Here is a 15093-nt window from a genome sequence, read left to right on the forward strand (position 1 = left end):
AGAGCAGAGATTCCCCTGCAGCCCATGGTGAAGACCACGGTGACACAGTTTGTCCCCCTGCAGCCCATGGAGGTCCGCGGTGGAGCAGATATCCACCTGCAGCCTGTGGAGGACCCCACACCAGAGCAGGTGAATGCACCTGAAGGAGGCTGTGACCCCATGGGAAGCCTGTGCTGAAGCAGGTTTTCTGCCAGGACCTGTGGCCCTGTGGAAGGAGGAGCCCACACTGGAACAGGTTTGCTGGCAGGACTTGTGACCCTATGGGGGACCCATACTGGAGCAGTCTGTTCCTAAAGGACTGCACCCAGTAGAAAGGACCACCATTGGAGCAGTTTGTGGAGGACTGTCTCCCATGAGTGGGACCCCACGCTGCAGCAAGGGAAGAGCGTGAGGAGGAAGGAGCGGCAGAGACAATGTGTGATGAACTGACTGCAACCCCCATTCCCCATCCCCCTGCACTGCTCTGGGGGAGGAGCTAGAGAATTTGAGAGTGAAGTTGAGCCCGGGAAGAAGGGAGGGGTGGGAGGAAGGTGTTTTAAGATTTGGTTTTACTTCTCATTATCCTACTCTGGTGTTAATTGGCAATAAATTAAATTAATTTCCCCAAGCCAAGTCTGTTTTGCCCATGACTGTAATTGCTGAGTGATCTCCCTGTCCTTATCTCGACCTACGAGCCTTTCGTCATATTTTCTCCCCCTGTCCAGTTGAGGAGGGGGAGTGATAGAGCAGCTCGTTGAGCACCTGGTGTCCAGAGAGGCAATTCAATAACTTTTTAAAATATTAAGATTACACATTTAAAAGTATCATTTGTTCAATACAGACTCTTTCCAAAGGGGGGAGAGGGAGAAGGGAAGGGAATCATTCTTTCTCTCCTTTTTTTTCCTTATTTCAAGGAAGACACTAAAAATACTGTTCTTAATTTTATCGGAGTCAATTCTCATTTTCTTTTTAGTGGTCAAGATTGGTTTGGCTTGAACTATTTATCTGTTACTAGCGACTTCTGCAGGCAAATTCAGAGCCGATTTATTTCAAACCCTCACATGAGACATTTTCGCACAAATTTCTTCATGTACAAACTTACATTTTTCTCAAAGTGGGTAAGCCTTTGAAATTAGTAATGTTCTACTTCTAAACTAAGTTTCATAGTTCTAGCAATTAAATGTAACTCCCCTTACAATTAATACAAAGAGTATACCCAGAATAAAAGTGTTATTGCCATATGGGGGGGGGAGAAAAAAGACAAGGAGAGAGATGACAAGACACAAGACAAAAAAGAAAAAAAAAAGAAAACAAGAGGCATCATACCTTTAACCTCCCAGAACGTTAAGTCTAAGATGCAATTGGAAAGTATATGCATAGTAAACATATACCAAAATCATTTGTATTTATAAATACTCCAAGAATTTCACAACTGCTTCTACCTATTATTAAAACATACCTTATTTCATCAGTTTCTGGCACTTTGGTGTAAGGTAGAATTGCTCGAACTCTCCTTCTATCCTCCACAGGCTACAATTTTAGAGAAGAGTGCAAAGATATCAATTTTCCTTTTCATTCTAATGTAGACTTCCTCTCCCCAACATTATGCTATTCTGAGGCAAAAGACTGGTAATAAGTCATTTGTATCCCTTTGCTAGTTTTAAGTTTTCAAAGGGTCAAAAATAGTAAGAGCTGGAAATGCTTAATTCCTAACTTTATCTACAAAAGCTCTCATTTTGTTTCTAGCCTTGTAACATTATTGGTCACGTTATTTCCAAAAATCAAATTATCAATAATGTAATTCCCATGAAAGAGTACCTTAGAACTTTCTTCCACTTAGTGGAAATTTATAAATAAGTTTAACATTCACAAACATCTTTATTCGGGGGGGGGGGGGGCCTGTTTTGTCTGGGTTGGTTTTGGTTGTTTTTTTTTAATTACTGATATTGTGTTTGGGATAGTCACTTGAAAGAAGCCCAGCTTTCAGGAACTTTGGTTATTTCCAGGATGCGTATTTTGAAATCTTTGCTATAAAATAGTAATATTATTTTGAAATACTTTATTAAGTCAATGTAAAACCCTAGAGGCTAGCTACATTACAATGATGCTCTTTGCTAGCCAAGAACCACACATTTTCTTGTTTATCTCAGTTTACATACAATGTTATTACTACATATGGAGATAACTGCAATACCCAATATCTAGCTTTCTCATTACAGATTTTCATTAAAAAACAATTTTTTATCATTACTTTCTATCAGTAAGAACATGTTTATATATTCCTTATATTTCACCATATGCTGAGACAGCTCTAGAACTAGGGGAAGCTGTCTACAATGCTTTTTTCATAGAAAACTATGAATATCAAATGCAAGATTAATGATATTAATATTTAAGTAAATGACATTTTAAAATTTTACTACTTGCCTCTGGAGGTGCTACTGGAAAGAATAGTTTTTCCCCCTTCAGCAAACAAGACACATGACTGTAATAACCAATTAGGTCTGAGAGTGAAGCAAAGCGACGTCCACCAATGTAATAGTCTCCACACATGGCAATAATCCTGTTAATAAAGAAAAGGAAGCTTGACAGAAGAAAATCTTTTGCTACAAACTGTTGGGGTAGTTTTTTGTAGGTTTTGTGATTTTTTATTCTTTAAAAGGAAGTTAGGATAATGTTGAGTTTTTAAAGCAGGCTGTCTATGTTCAACAAAATGCAATATTACAAACTCTCATATATACACATACACCCTTAACTAATGAATATCTCATAAGCAATTACTGATAAACATCATGACATAAAAATATTTGAAGACTGTAAAGGAGATGTAGATTTACAAAAAAGTAAGCAGATTTGCTAGAACTAAATGAAATTAAACATGAAAATGTAATTACCAGTGTCCTGGACAAATGATATACTACATGAGTAAAGGTAGCAGCATTAATACTTCTATCATGCAGGACATACAGCTTATATGATAAGCCGGTATAAATTTGGCAAAGTATCAATATATTTTAGGAACAAATAACTGCATTTAATTATACAGTGCAGAATACTGAAATACCTTCAAAAACTAGTCACTTTTCTACAGTTAGTCTAGTACTCATGATAAAAATAAGAAATAACTTTGCAATAATAATGTACTCAATTTAAAAGCCTGCTAATAAATAGGAAAAATGCTTAAAAAACATTTCAATAGTTTAACACAAAAGAAAATTCTTATAAAATTGCTCATCTTGCTAACTTATGTAGTTAGGGCATGTTTGTTTTAGGGTTGGTTTTCTTTGTGGGGTGGTGGTGCGTATTTTAGTACTCAGATTTGTGAATGCATTTGTCATACCAAAAAATGGAAAATACCATGTCTGTTCATATTGCTATGCAATACAAGTTCTAAAACCATAGAATCAATCATAGAATCATAGATACCTTCCACTAGACCAGGTTGCTCAAAGCCCCATCCAACCTGGCCTTGAACACTTCCAGGGATGGAGCATCCACAACCTTTCTGGGAAACATGTTCCAGTGCCTCACCACCCTCACAGTAAAGAACTTCTTCCTTACATCTAATCTTAATCTACCCTCTTTCAGTTCAAAGCCATTACCCCTTGTCCTATCACTGCCCTTGTAAAAGGCCCCTCTCTGGCTTTCTTGTAGGCTCCCTTTAGGTACTGGAAGGCTGCTATAAGGTCTCCCCGGAGCCTTCTTTTCTCCAGGCTGAACAACCCCAACTTTCTCAGCCTGTCTTCATAGGAGAGATGCTCCAGCCCCCTGATCATCTTTGTGGCCCTCCTCTGGACTCGCTTCAACAGGTCCATGTCCTTCTTATGCTGGGGGCCCCAGAGCTGAATGCAGTACTCCAGGTGGGGTCTCACAAGAGCGGAGTAGAGGGGGAGAATCACCTCCCTTGACCTGCTGGTCACGCTTCTTTTGATGCATCCCAGGATACGGTTGGCTTTCTGGGCTGCGAGTGCACATTGCCAGCTCATGTCCAGCTTTTCATCCACCAGTACCCCCAAGTCCTTCTCCTCAGGGCTGCTCTCAATCCACTCATTGCCCAGCCTGTATTTGTGCTTGGGATTGCCCTGACCCAGGTGCAGGACCTTGCACTTGGCCTCATTGAACTTCATGAGGTTCACATGGGCCCACTCCTCAAGCCTGTCAAGGTCCCTCTGGATGGCATCCCTTCCCTCCAGCATGTCGACCGCACCACGCATCTTGGTGTCATCAGCAAACTTGCTGAGGGTGCACTCGATTCCCTCATCCAGATCACTGATAAAGATATTAAAGAGAACTGGCCCCAGTACTGAGCCCTGGGGAACACCATTTGTGACCAGCCACCAACTGGATTTAACTCCATTCACCACAACTCTTTGGGCCCAGCCATCCAGCCAGTTTTTTACCCAGCAAAGAGTATGCCTGTCCAAGCCATGAGCAGCCAGTTTCTGCAGGACAATGCTGTGGGAAAAGGTGTCAAAGGCTTTACTAAACTCCAGGTAAACAACATCCACAGCCTTTCCCTCATCCACTAAGTGGGTCATCTTGTCATAGAAGGAGATCAGGTTAGTCAAGCAGGACCTGCCCTTCATAAACTCATGCTGACTGGGCTTGATCACCTGGTTGTCCTGTACATGCCGTCTGATGGCACTCAGGATGACCTGCTCCATAACCATCCCCGGCACCGAGGTCGGCGCTCAAGATGACCTGCTCCATAACCTTCCCTGGCACCGAGGTCAGACTGACAGGCCTGTAGTTCCCCAGATCCTCCTTCCGGCCCTTCTTGTAGATGGGTGTCACATTTGCTAACCTCCAGTCAACTGGGACCTCCCTGGTTAGCCAGGACTGCTGATAAATGATTGAAAGTGGCTTGGTGAGCACTCCTGCCAAAGGAGGAAGTTTTATGATATGGCTTCACAAACTGAAGTCTAAGAATATATAATGTCATTGATCAGTGAAGATAAAAATATGCAATAAAATACAAGAAATTGAGAGAAACAATTAGTCAACTAATCAAATTTCACTTAAAGAAAAAACTTAACATCTAACATCATGTTACCTCTCTCTCCAGTTTCCAGAAGACAAGTTATCTTAGATATTTCAAAACAAATTACAGCACAAAAGGTTAAACATGCCTGACTACTTAGTTTTCTACTTAGCATTTGACTTCTTTACAAAGCTCATGAACAATTCAAAAACAAAAGGAAAAAACAAATTTAACTGCTGAGAAACTCAGATGAGTATATTATTTATCTGTAGTTGGCTTCTTACACTTTTATCTTATTTTTCTTTAACAGGTCAGTATTCTGATACATTCCTGCTTTAAAAATCTCTCTTCTCAGGTCAGTTGTTTAAACTATATTATTCCTTCCAAACAGAAGTGTAAAACGTATACTAAGACCAATCTTCAGAGATGAAATTTGAAGCTTTTAAGCATACAGCACTGCAAGAGGAGTCAGAAAATAATATAACTTTAAGGATCTAGACTAGATCTCTTGGCATATTTTCTACCAGATTCCTTATAAAATCCATGGCAAATTATTCAGAGATTAGGCTTCTAAATGAAATGTAGTGTTTCACATTTTATTAATAAATCAAGCTCAAATGAAGCCTTTCTTCAGAACACACGGGACTAGTAAATACAAAGACTTCTGTAATCACAGAAAAATCTGAAGGACAAGATGAAAAGATAAAGATTTTCCTTTCCAATATTTTATATCACTCATCAACTCACCAAAAAACATACTACTACAGCCAGAAAGAATTTAGTTTTGATAGACTCATATACTATCTGTCAATCATATGCTGCATGAACATATGCCCATATCCAACTTGGGGGAGGGGGATTTGGAGAACTTTCACCTAAAATATTGGTATTTCAGTCAAACAGAAATATGTAACAAAAGTTTAATTTGAAAAATATCACTTTTAGGAAACAAAATATCAGTGAGATTGTTGAGCAATGGAAATTTCACCCATTTTTGGAAGGCTGCAATTGGCAAAGAACAAGCTTTGGTGAAAGTTACACTTCCAGTCTGTGGGACCCAGTGGATGCATCCTTATATTTGGCTTCAATAATTTCAAGAGTGCCATTCTTGAGGCTGAAAAATGTTTCGAGTGTAGCATCTGCCCTTCTAATAACAAAAGCATATACACTCTGCAGTCAACAAATGAAACCAAAAGTATGTCTGGTTTATGAAGAACAGTATCAGCAAACAAATTAGTTTCCTTTGAATAGTTATCTCTTCACATATTTAATGGATCCAAGAAGGAAAGATTCTTTAAGATTTGAAAAGATTATAAGGATCCCTTTCTTAGAAAGTAGTCTTTAATGGTTTCCCATTTTCTATCTGAGATGCCAGAAACAATTTTATGGTGGACATAAACCAACATTCAACACCTGATATTAGCTACAATAAGTAGAAGTTATTAAAAATAAGACTCTTAAAAACAGCACTTAAAAAGCAAGTATTAACATAATTTAATTTTCTACTACTGCTACATAGTAACCAGTTCCCAAACAAGAATCAGTATAGCTGAGAAGCATGAATTATTAGCTCAGACAACATGATGCAAACATGAGCATGCTATTTCTGTTTGCTTTGCAAGTAAATTTGCTTTCTGTTTATTTCTTGTTATCTAGATAGCTGACAAAGGTTTTTTCTTCTGCTGAAGATGCACTTGATATTCTATTTTGTGAAGATGAACATTACACTGCAGCACACTACTTGCTGACTAACATTCAAGCGCTTCCCAGGACATATCTCATTTACACTAAATGAGAATAAATTAATGTATATAACTTGCTAATGGTAAAATAATCCTAGTTACAATTTCAGATAAAGGGCTATTTGTATTTAGAAAAACTAATTCTAACACATACTGAAAGCTGATTCCAGCAAATCCTCATATTATTAAATACATAACCTCTTTGTTTCTCCTTGTTCTTTCTTTCTTTCTTATAAAGGAAGCACCCAGATTTACTATGACTTTGACATTCAAGTATGTCCTGTGAGCTGCAATAACTGAGGAATAGACTCAAAACAATCTCCTCAGATTACTAATAAGAAGCCTGCATGTTACTGTAAATTTAGTCACAGCAGCTTTAGACAAGCTTCTCTATTCTGATGATGTTGGTTTCCTCACATTTTCATTATTTAGCCTGTAAAGGAATTTTTAAGTAGCATGGTTTAAAACAATTAAACCCTAGTAAAGAGCTATACCATACATGGATAAAAAGAAAAGTAAAAAATATTCAATTTATAATACAATTGTTTTCTATACTGTACTAAGTTCTAAAACCACAAATAAACAGGTTACAGTGTTTTAAAAGAAAACATTTAATTCTCACCTAAAATGGTTGACATTTGTTTTACTAAGGAATGAAAGCACAAATGAACCCGGTCTCCGATCACTCTCTCGAATAAGGTAACTTCCAGGTTTTCCAGCTTGCCAAAGACGTTCTTCTGCAATTGCTCTGTCGAGTTTTCCATGATACCACCTGAAAAACAATGTAACAATGGGTGTCCTTAGAATTTAAGGCTTCTGTTTATTCTCACAGAACAGACCTGTGAAACTAATGAAAGTTGTCAGTTAAAACTGATGCAATTCCAAACCTTTGTTTCAAATGGTTATCAGATGTTTACATGTACAACCTCTCTCAAATTACTTATTTCCAATACACAGAATTTTTAAAGCTTCACAGGTTCAGATAACCCGTTTCCCCAAATAACTCACACTGGAGGAAAGCACTCTGAACCATCCAAAGGGGACAAAGGCTTTCTATAACCAGCTTTTTCTTTCCTCCCCAATTTGCTCATTTTCAGTAAACAAGCAGAACCAGAGGTAACTAATCTGACTCAGACTGTTGTATTTTAAGCCTACTCAGGCTTCAATTCAGGCTATAACCTGTTTCTCAAATGACAAACGCAGATCACAGTATCAAAGCCTGCACCTAAACAAAATGACCAGACCATATTTCAGCCAAAAAAAGTCTTCCCCAAACCCAACACACAGCCTATTAAAAGCAAATACAGATGCACAGCAACTCACAGACTGCAAAATACGACAAAAGAACACTTCAGTTTAAGGCAAAAATTTACAAAACTCTAATCAGACCTCTTTCTACCCCAAACAATCAAATGGGGGCGGGGGGAAGCAGCAGTGGAGGGAGCAATTGAAGCAAAGCCAAGTGTTGCCAAGTGTTGTTCTCAAAACCTCTTAAAAAGGAAAACTTTTATACAGCTACTGTTTTATACTATTTAAATTATCAACTATTTCAGACCATTCACCTATTGATTCTACCAGTTCACGCATGTCTTGCAAGAGTTGCAAAAAAAGCATTTTGGAAAAGATATGAAAGTGATCTTTTGGCTTAACATACAGAAGAAAAAATGAAAAATTGCAAAGTTTAGAGTTAAAAAACCAAACCAAAACAAAAAATCCAGCTTAGCTGTTGATAAAAATCTTGCCAGAAACATTTTTTCGATGAAATGGAAGTGAAAGTTTGCTTTGAGAACTTCTATCAGAATGAAAGTCAAATAGACTATACAGATACAGATCACATATACCAGCAGAAGCAGTACCAGTGTAGATATTGTTTACATTGCCAAAGCTGCAGTCTTGTTAGTATAGCTCTCTCCTTTGTTTCTCCTCATCCTGATTAAAACAATTTAAATCAGTGAAAGAGTTGTTTTGTCTGTACACTGCATAGCACTTGAGGCAAGGTTAGAAAGATCATGTCTGTGGTGGGTTGACCCCAGCCAGCATCTAACTACCCATACAGCTGCTTGCTCACTCCCCCCCAACCCCCAGCAGAACAGGGTAGGGAATAGGAAGAGCAAAAGCAAGAAAATTCGTGGGGTGAGATAAAGTTTAATAAGTGAAGGAAGAATGAAGGAAGGGGGCTGGGGGAAACAGAAAACAAAACAACAGAAGTGATGCAAAGGCAAACTCACTACTCTCCACAAGCAGGCCAACACACAGCCAGTCTCTGAGCAATGGCTACCTTGGAAGACACCCCCCCCCCCTTTTTTTTTTATTTTATTGCTGAGTATGACTTGATATGGTATGGAATATCCCTTTGGCCAATTTCAGTCAGCTGTCCTGGCTGTCTCTCCTCTCAACTTCTTGCCCACCTCTAGCCTACTTGCTGGAGGGCAGGGGGAGCAGAGTGAGAAAGAGAAAAAGTCTTGACACTGTGCAAGCACTGTTCAGCAACAGCCAAAATACCAGTGTGTTATCAACACTGTTTTAGCCACAAATCCAAAACAAAGCACCACAGGGGCTGCTATGAAGAAAGTTAACTCCAGCCCAGCCAGACCCAGGACACTCTTAGAAGGCTCTGTACCATTTAGAATTTTATAGGTCAAGATCAATAACTTAAATTTGATGCTGTTCTGACTGCCAAATGCTTAATGCATTCAGTTAGAAGCAATGCTTAACATTTCTCAACTTTACACCAAATATATTTTTTCCTGAAGAGATGCAAAATGTTGCCTTACCTACAGTGCACTATAATATTAGTCTCATGAAAAGAATTAAAGTTTTGATAGGATGGTATCAAAGTAAAAAAACTTGCCTAGCTATTCATAAAAAGAAAGCTACCCCTCTGGCCATGACTTATCAAATGCATTCATTTCAAACAGTAACTTACTACTACTAAGATTTATACCCTTCATCATTGCCAAGGACAAGATCCCTATAATTTCTAGTCACCTCTTATTTTCTTGCCTAGTCCCAACGGAACACTTTTGTATTTCCAACATTAATTTTGCAAGTTTTAAGTGATGATAATTGTACTGGTTTTGGCTGGGATGGAGTTAATTTTCTTCATAGTAGCTTGTATGGGGCCATGTTTTGGATTTGTGCTGAAAACAGTGTTGATAATACAGGGATATTTTAGTTATTGCTGAGCAGTGCTTACACAGTCAAGGCCTTTTCTGCTTCTCACACCACCCTACCAGCGAGTAGGCTGGAGGTGCACAAGTCAGGAGGGGACACAGCTGGGACAGCTGACCCCAACTCACCAAAGGGATATTCCAGACCATATGACACCATGCTCAGCAATAAATCAGGGGGATGGAGGTTGGCAGGGGCTGCAGTTGCTCAGGGACTGGCTGGGCATCAGTCAGTTGGTGGTGAGTAATTGTGTTCTTTTGCATCACTTGTTTTTCTTGGGTTTGTTGGTGTTTTGGTGTGTGTGTCCCCCCCCCCGTTGTTTTTTCCCCTCCTTTTTTTTATTCTTAAACTGTCTTTTTCTCACTTTTACTCTTCCGATTCTCCCCCTATCCCACTGGGGGGTAGTGAGCAAGCAGCTGTGTGGTGCATAGTTGCCAGCTGGGGTTAAACCACAACAATAATCCACTATTTTCACAATGCTTTGAGCAAATATAACTATATAACATTCTGAATCACATAGCTAGTGCCCTGACCATACAATAGCTATTATCAGATGCATCAAAAGAGAAAACGTAAGTAGCCTTGCAACAGAAGGTTATGAAATGATCCAACTACAAGATGTCTTACTAATTATAGACCATAGTTGTCTGTAGTTGTTTCCATGACCAGCTCTTTAACCATTGCTATAACTAACTTGTTACTTATATTGCAATTTTTTAATTTTTTTTTTAATTCTGAGAATATCAATAATAGACTTCCATGGTTCACAAAGCAATCAGATGCTCTGCAAGGAAATATTTCCATCTGTCAGTTTAAATCAAAAGCAGCATGTTCAAAACTCCAACTCCATGCATCACAACCTTAATTAGAGTAAACAAACAGAATGAAGACACAACTACGAAATCATAAACAGTTTGGATTCTGTGCATTGTGATATATACACAAGCAACATACAGCTGCGTAAGAGACCATTCCTGACACTTCAGCCACTTCATGTAGTTGAGAGCCAGAAGCCAGGTCATGAATTTCATTAAATGAGTTGCACAGGGAGTTAGAGAGTTGTTATCTCTAGCCTACAAACAAGAGCTCCTTAGTTTTCCACTGTTCCACTGAAGAAGCTAGGTACCAGAAAACTAGTCACACCAGTCTCATTAGGCCCAGCTAACAGACCTTCTACTGTGAGCAGGAACGTTATTACACTGCAACCATTTAACAAGCTCATGGGACAATCACAGGACACTTAGCGGCCCCCAACACTGAAGCACTATGAGGTTCATGAAAGACAGGCTGTTCACAAAGAGGTAGTAGTTAGTGAATTTACCATCTGGAAGGAGGCAGTTGATACTATGTGTGGAAGCAGGTCATGTGGTTCAACCAAATCCCTCTATTTACTTATTTCCTTTTTACATATGGGAAAAATCAAACATTCTGAGGCTTTGTTGTTCCACTAAAGCATTTTGCTTTTACAGTATGCTACAATTTTAACTTAGGAACACAGTAGCCCAGGGAAGAAGGAATGGAAGAAGAAAGCACTGGAGGGGAGCAAAAATGTTTTTCAGCAACTTAGTAGAAATGAAGATGTTGATAACTGTTGGAAACCTCCCTGTTTCAGTCTAAAAAACAAGTTATAGTGAGTAGAAAAATCCATCATCAAATGCCACACCCATTTCACTCTTCTCCTTAGCCATACCTGACTGCTTCAACAAAATCCAAAAGAAGAGTGGAGAACTTCTAGGAGACATGGTCAAAGCTCCCTACCTATAAATTCACAATCACCACCTTCATACCTTTCACAACATTACAGAATCTTATTATCATTTCCTGAGGCTATGCGAGTTCTAGTCCCATTAGGAGCAGAGATACAATTACCTTGAACCAGGAAAAATCCTTAATTTCAAGTGGCACACAGAAATCTCAAGAACAGTTTCATGAAGACAGGAGAAAACAACCAAGATATCCTGTATTCTCATTTGCTTCTTTTTTTATTCTGCTTTCCATCCCTGATAATAAATATCTGAAGAGATGATGTTTATATTTCACTGTTCAAGTTTCATATTAGCCTTTCTAGTTTCTCTCAGCCTAAAAAGTTAACTGCATTCTTAGCATCATCATTTTTTATCCAAACTATGCTTTTAACACCTTGTCCCATCTTTGTTAGATTTATGCAGATATCATGCAAGGTTGCATTATTTCCTTTATGCACATTATTCATAAAGATTAAATTAAGGTAAGTTATCTCTATCTTGTTAGTTAACAATTTTTGACTGGGTCTTTGCAGTTCTCCACTTTAAAAAACTTCCTGACAGAAAAAGCTCTGCAAACCTTTCAACTTCTACAGTGGATGGATGCATGTGTAAGATAATGAAACAAAATAGTTCAAACTAACCTGAAGCTAAAAAAAAGGGGGGGGGGGGACACACGACCAAAAAAGCCAAGCAATTGTACTTTATCCAGCATACAGGAAATTAAGAGTGTTTCACACTCTTCTAGGAAAGGGGTTTTTTTAATCCCTTTTTGATCCCTATACATTTTTCTAGGTGAAGATACAAAGCAAATATAAGCCTAATAAAAAATAAGTCTGCTTTTCTCAGTTACCTGTTCTAAAACCTGTTTGAAACAGTATGTTGCTGCACTTCAAGATTAGGAACCAGGCAACTAAAATGGAAAGACACTCTCATAGGCATTCCTCAGTATATATCAGCTGTGCCAAGCCATTAACTGTGGGAGTTGTACGCATTACCAATACCAGCCATTAAAATACTTTCAGAGCATACACAAACTACAGACTTACACAAAACAGATGAACCAAAACCCTCAATAAATCTTAATAAAAAGAGTAAACAAGGATAGAAGGTGAAATAAGTGTACATTCAAAAGGTAATAAAGGTAATACATTTTAATAACTTCAATAAAGCAAGGTTCTAAAAATTTTGAGTACTGTAAGGACAAACAGTGTAATAAGCTTTAAAACAGATACGTGACAACAGCATAGATCAAGCTTTGCAACTCAAAAGATTTCTTCCAATCCTACCTGATATATATATTTTTTTACTAAAAAGAACATTGATTGTCTTTTGAAAAAAAAAAACAAAAACCAAAAAAACACACCAATAGGTGAAATTTTGCTAACTAGGCTTGAAGCAGCTCACATTTTCTTACTGAAAGCTCAGCTTAGGAAATGAATTCTGGAACTTATTAAAGTTCTTAGCAAGAAGTATCTCATTTTTACGTGCTTCATTCTTGTGCCCTCAGGTCAAAGATATGCCTTTTTCTGTTTGAACTAGGAGTAATGCTCCTATGGAAACAACATTAATACTATTGTGCAAATCCCAGATTTTGGTTGGCAATAGTTAAGAATTTCTAAAGTGTTATTTGTCTTGTTTGCCATCAATTTCATTAAAAGTACCAATGTTTCCTTGACTTTCTCTTTGCACTTCATCCTCTCCTACCTCCAACCTTCTTGGACTTTCTCCTCATCTTTTTACTATTCTACCCACTCAGTCAGATTTGCTCATTGGAAGCAACACTGGTGTTCCAAGGGACTGAAATATAAAGTCCCTGCCTCTACTAGTGCTGAACCTTACTTCACACCAATCTTTGTTTTCGCCTCCCAGTCAGCAGAACAGCTCTAGATTAGAGCCCAAACTAACCAAGCACAGGTATGGGTTTTTTTTTTTATTTTGTGCTCCACTCACACTTAATGTTTGATGCTAGAATGCCTCACTAGTGAGGTACATCTCATCAGTGAAGAACTGCTGCTCTAATGAGAAAACTCTGAAATTTAGAGCTTTATACACTAAAATCCAAGATAGAAACAATGCCTAAATCGATAGATGTCCAATGCTTCACACCTGCAATAGGAACAGGTGGGAATTGCCTATAGAGTACGATCCATATACACACTGAATCCAATAGCGTGATGTAAAAGAACTGCATGTAGAACCAAGAAAAGAACTATGTGTGTTTAAAAGAACAAATAGGATGTAAACTATCCAACTCATAATGCTTGTTTTAAATGACTTGCAACCTCATGATTCTATTAATTGTGTGTGTGTATGGGTATAAATAAAACATTGTTTCTAGACTTGAATATAGAATAAGATGATTACTACAGAGGTTATTTGTTACATTCTGCTTTTGGAAAGATAAAGACATTTCTGTAGCATCCCTTAGATTGCCAAGGAGTACAAAGAATAACAAAAAATACCCTCTCTCCACAGATGCTCAGGAAGTACAGAAATCTTTGTAAGAAGAAAGGCTATAGAAATCTGGCTGTAGTTTGAACAAGACAATGCAAGCCATTCCTTAATCTTCTAGACTAAGCAAATATTCAAGCTTGGATCTTGCAAAGTCTCCAATGTTATTTATTCTAACAGATAGATATATGGAAAAGGAATTAATTGATTTATGATTCCTCTTAAATTGCACCAAACTTTCTATATATAAATGTTATCTATAAAATAACCAAACAAAACCCAATGAGTAAGCCACAGACAGAATATCCTTTGGGGGGGATGCTACATATGGGGGAACATGTATATACGTATGCATAATTTTACAGAAAAAACAGGTAGACTTAATTTTTTATTTATTTATAGAAAAGCTGCTTATACAAACTACACAGAATCACCATAGACTCTCGAGCTGATTATCAAATGTTAGCTAAATCTAAGCGCATCATTAACCTCAGTTTCTGGAAACTATCCCAGAAAAATAAAGCAATGTACTCTGCATGGGGAAGTTCATAAAAGAAACCCTTTTCCAAATACCTATAAGTAGGTATTAACAAGAAAAAATCATATACCCACCCCTGCTGAGCCAATGACAGGATTCCTTAACAGCAAACTAAGATTTTAAATATTTCCATATAGTTACATACTCAACATCTTTAAATACAATTATATATAGCTAAAATACCTTAACATTAACATACATATTCCAACCTGAGGAAACTTTATACTTATATAAACTCAAATCCCACTAAAGGATGGACAAGTATTACAATTTGTGTTAACAAAATGAAACCACCAACCTTTAATAAAAAACAATTGTTTCTATGTGAAATTGGTCCCAAGTAGTTGTTGAAAGTATAAAGTTGAACATTAAGATGAGAATGACTTTTTTTAGAACCCGATCATTGCAAGAATCAGACTTCTAACTAACTTATCAGAACACCGAATGGGTATACTGAGTGCCCTAGCAAGCTGGCTATACCTTTCC

At 37.8% G+C, this 15093-nt stretch overlaps 1 protein-coding gene across 1 annotated transcript in view; it reads right to left on the reverse strand.

Annotated features, from left to right (window-relative positions):
• LOC138683476 (ras GTPase-activating protein 1-like) overlaps window positions 1-15093 on the reverse strand; it is a 117148-nt gene that overhangs the window by 82616 nt on the left and 19439 nt on the right. The window contains exons 2-4 of the mRNA XM_069775334.1: window positions 7325-7474; window positions 2407-2542; window positions 1439-1509 (exon numbers count right to left, since the gene is read on the reverse strand). Of these exons, the coding sequence (XP_069631435.1) occupies window positions 1439-1509; window positions 2407-2542; window positions 7325-7474 (357 nt within the window). The remainder of the gene's footprint in view (window positions 1-1438; window positions 1510-2406; window positions 2543-7324; window positions 7475-15093) is intronic.

The sequence above is a fragment of the Haliaeetus albicilla genome, chromosome W (genome assembly GCF_947461875.1).
Source record: "Haliaeetus albicilla chromosome W, bHalAlb1.1, whole genome shotgun sequence".
NCBI lineage: Eukaryota > Metazoa > Chordata > Aves > Accipitriformes > Accipitridae > Haliaeetus > Haliaeetus albicilla.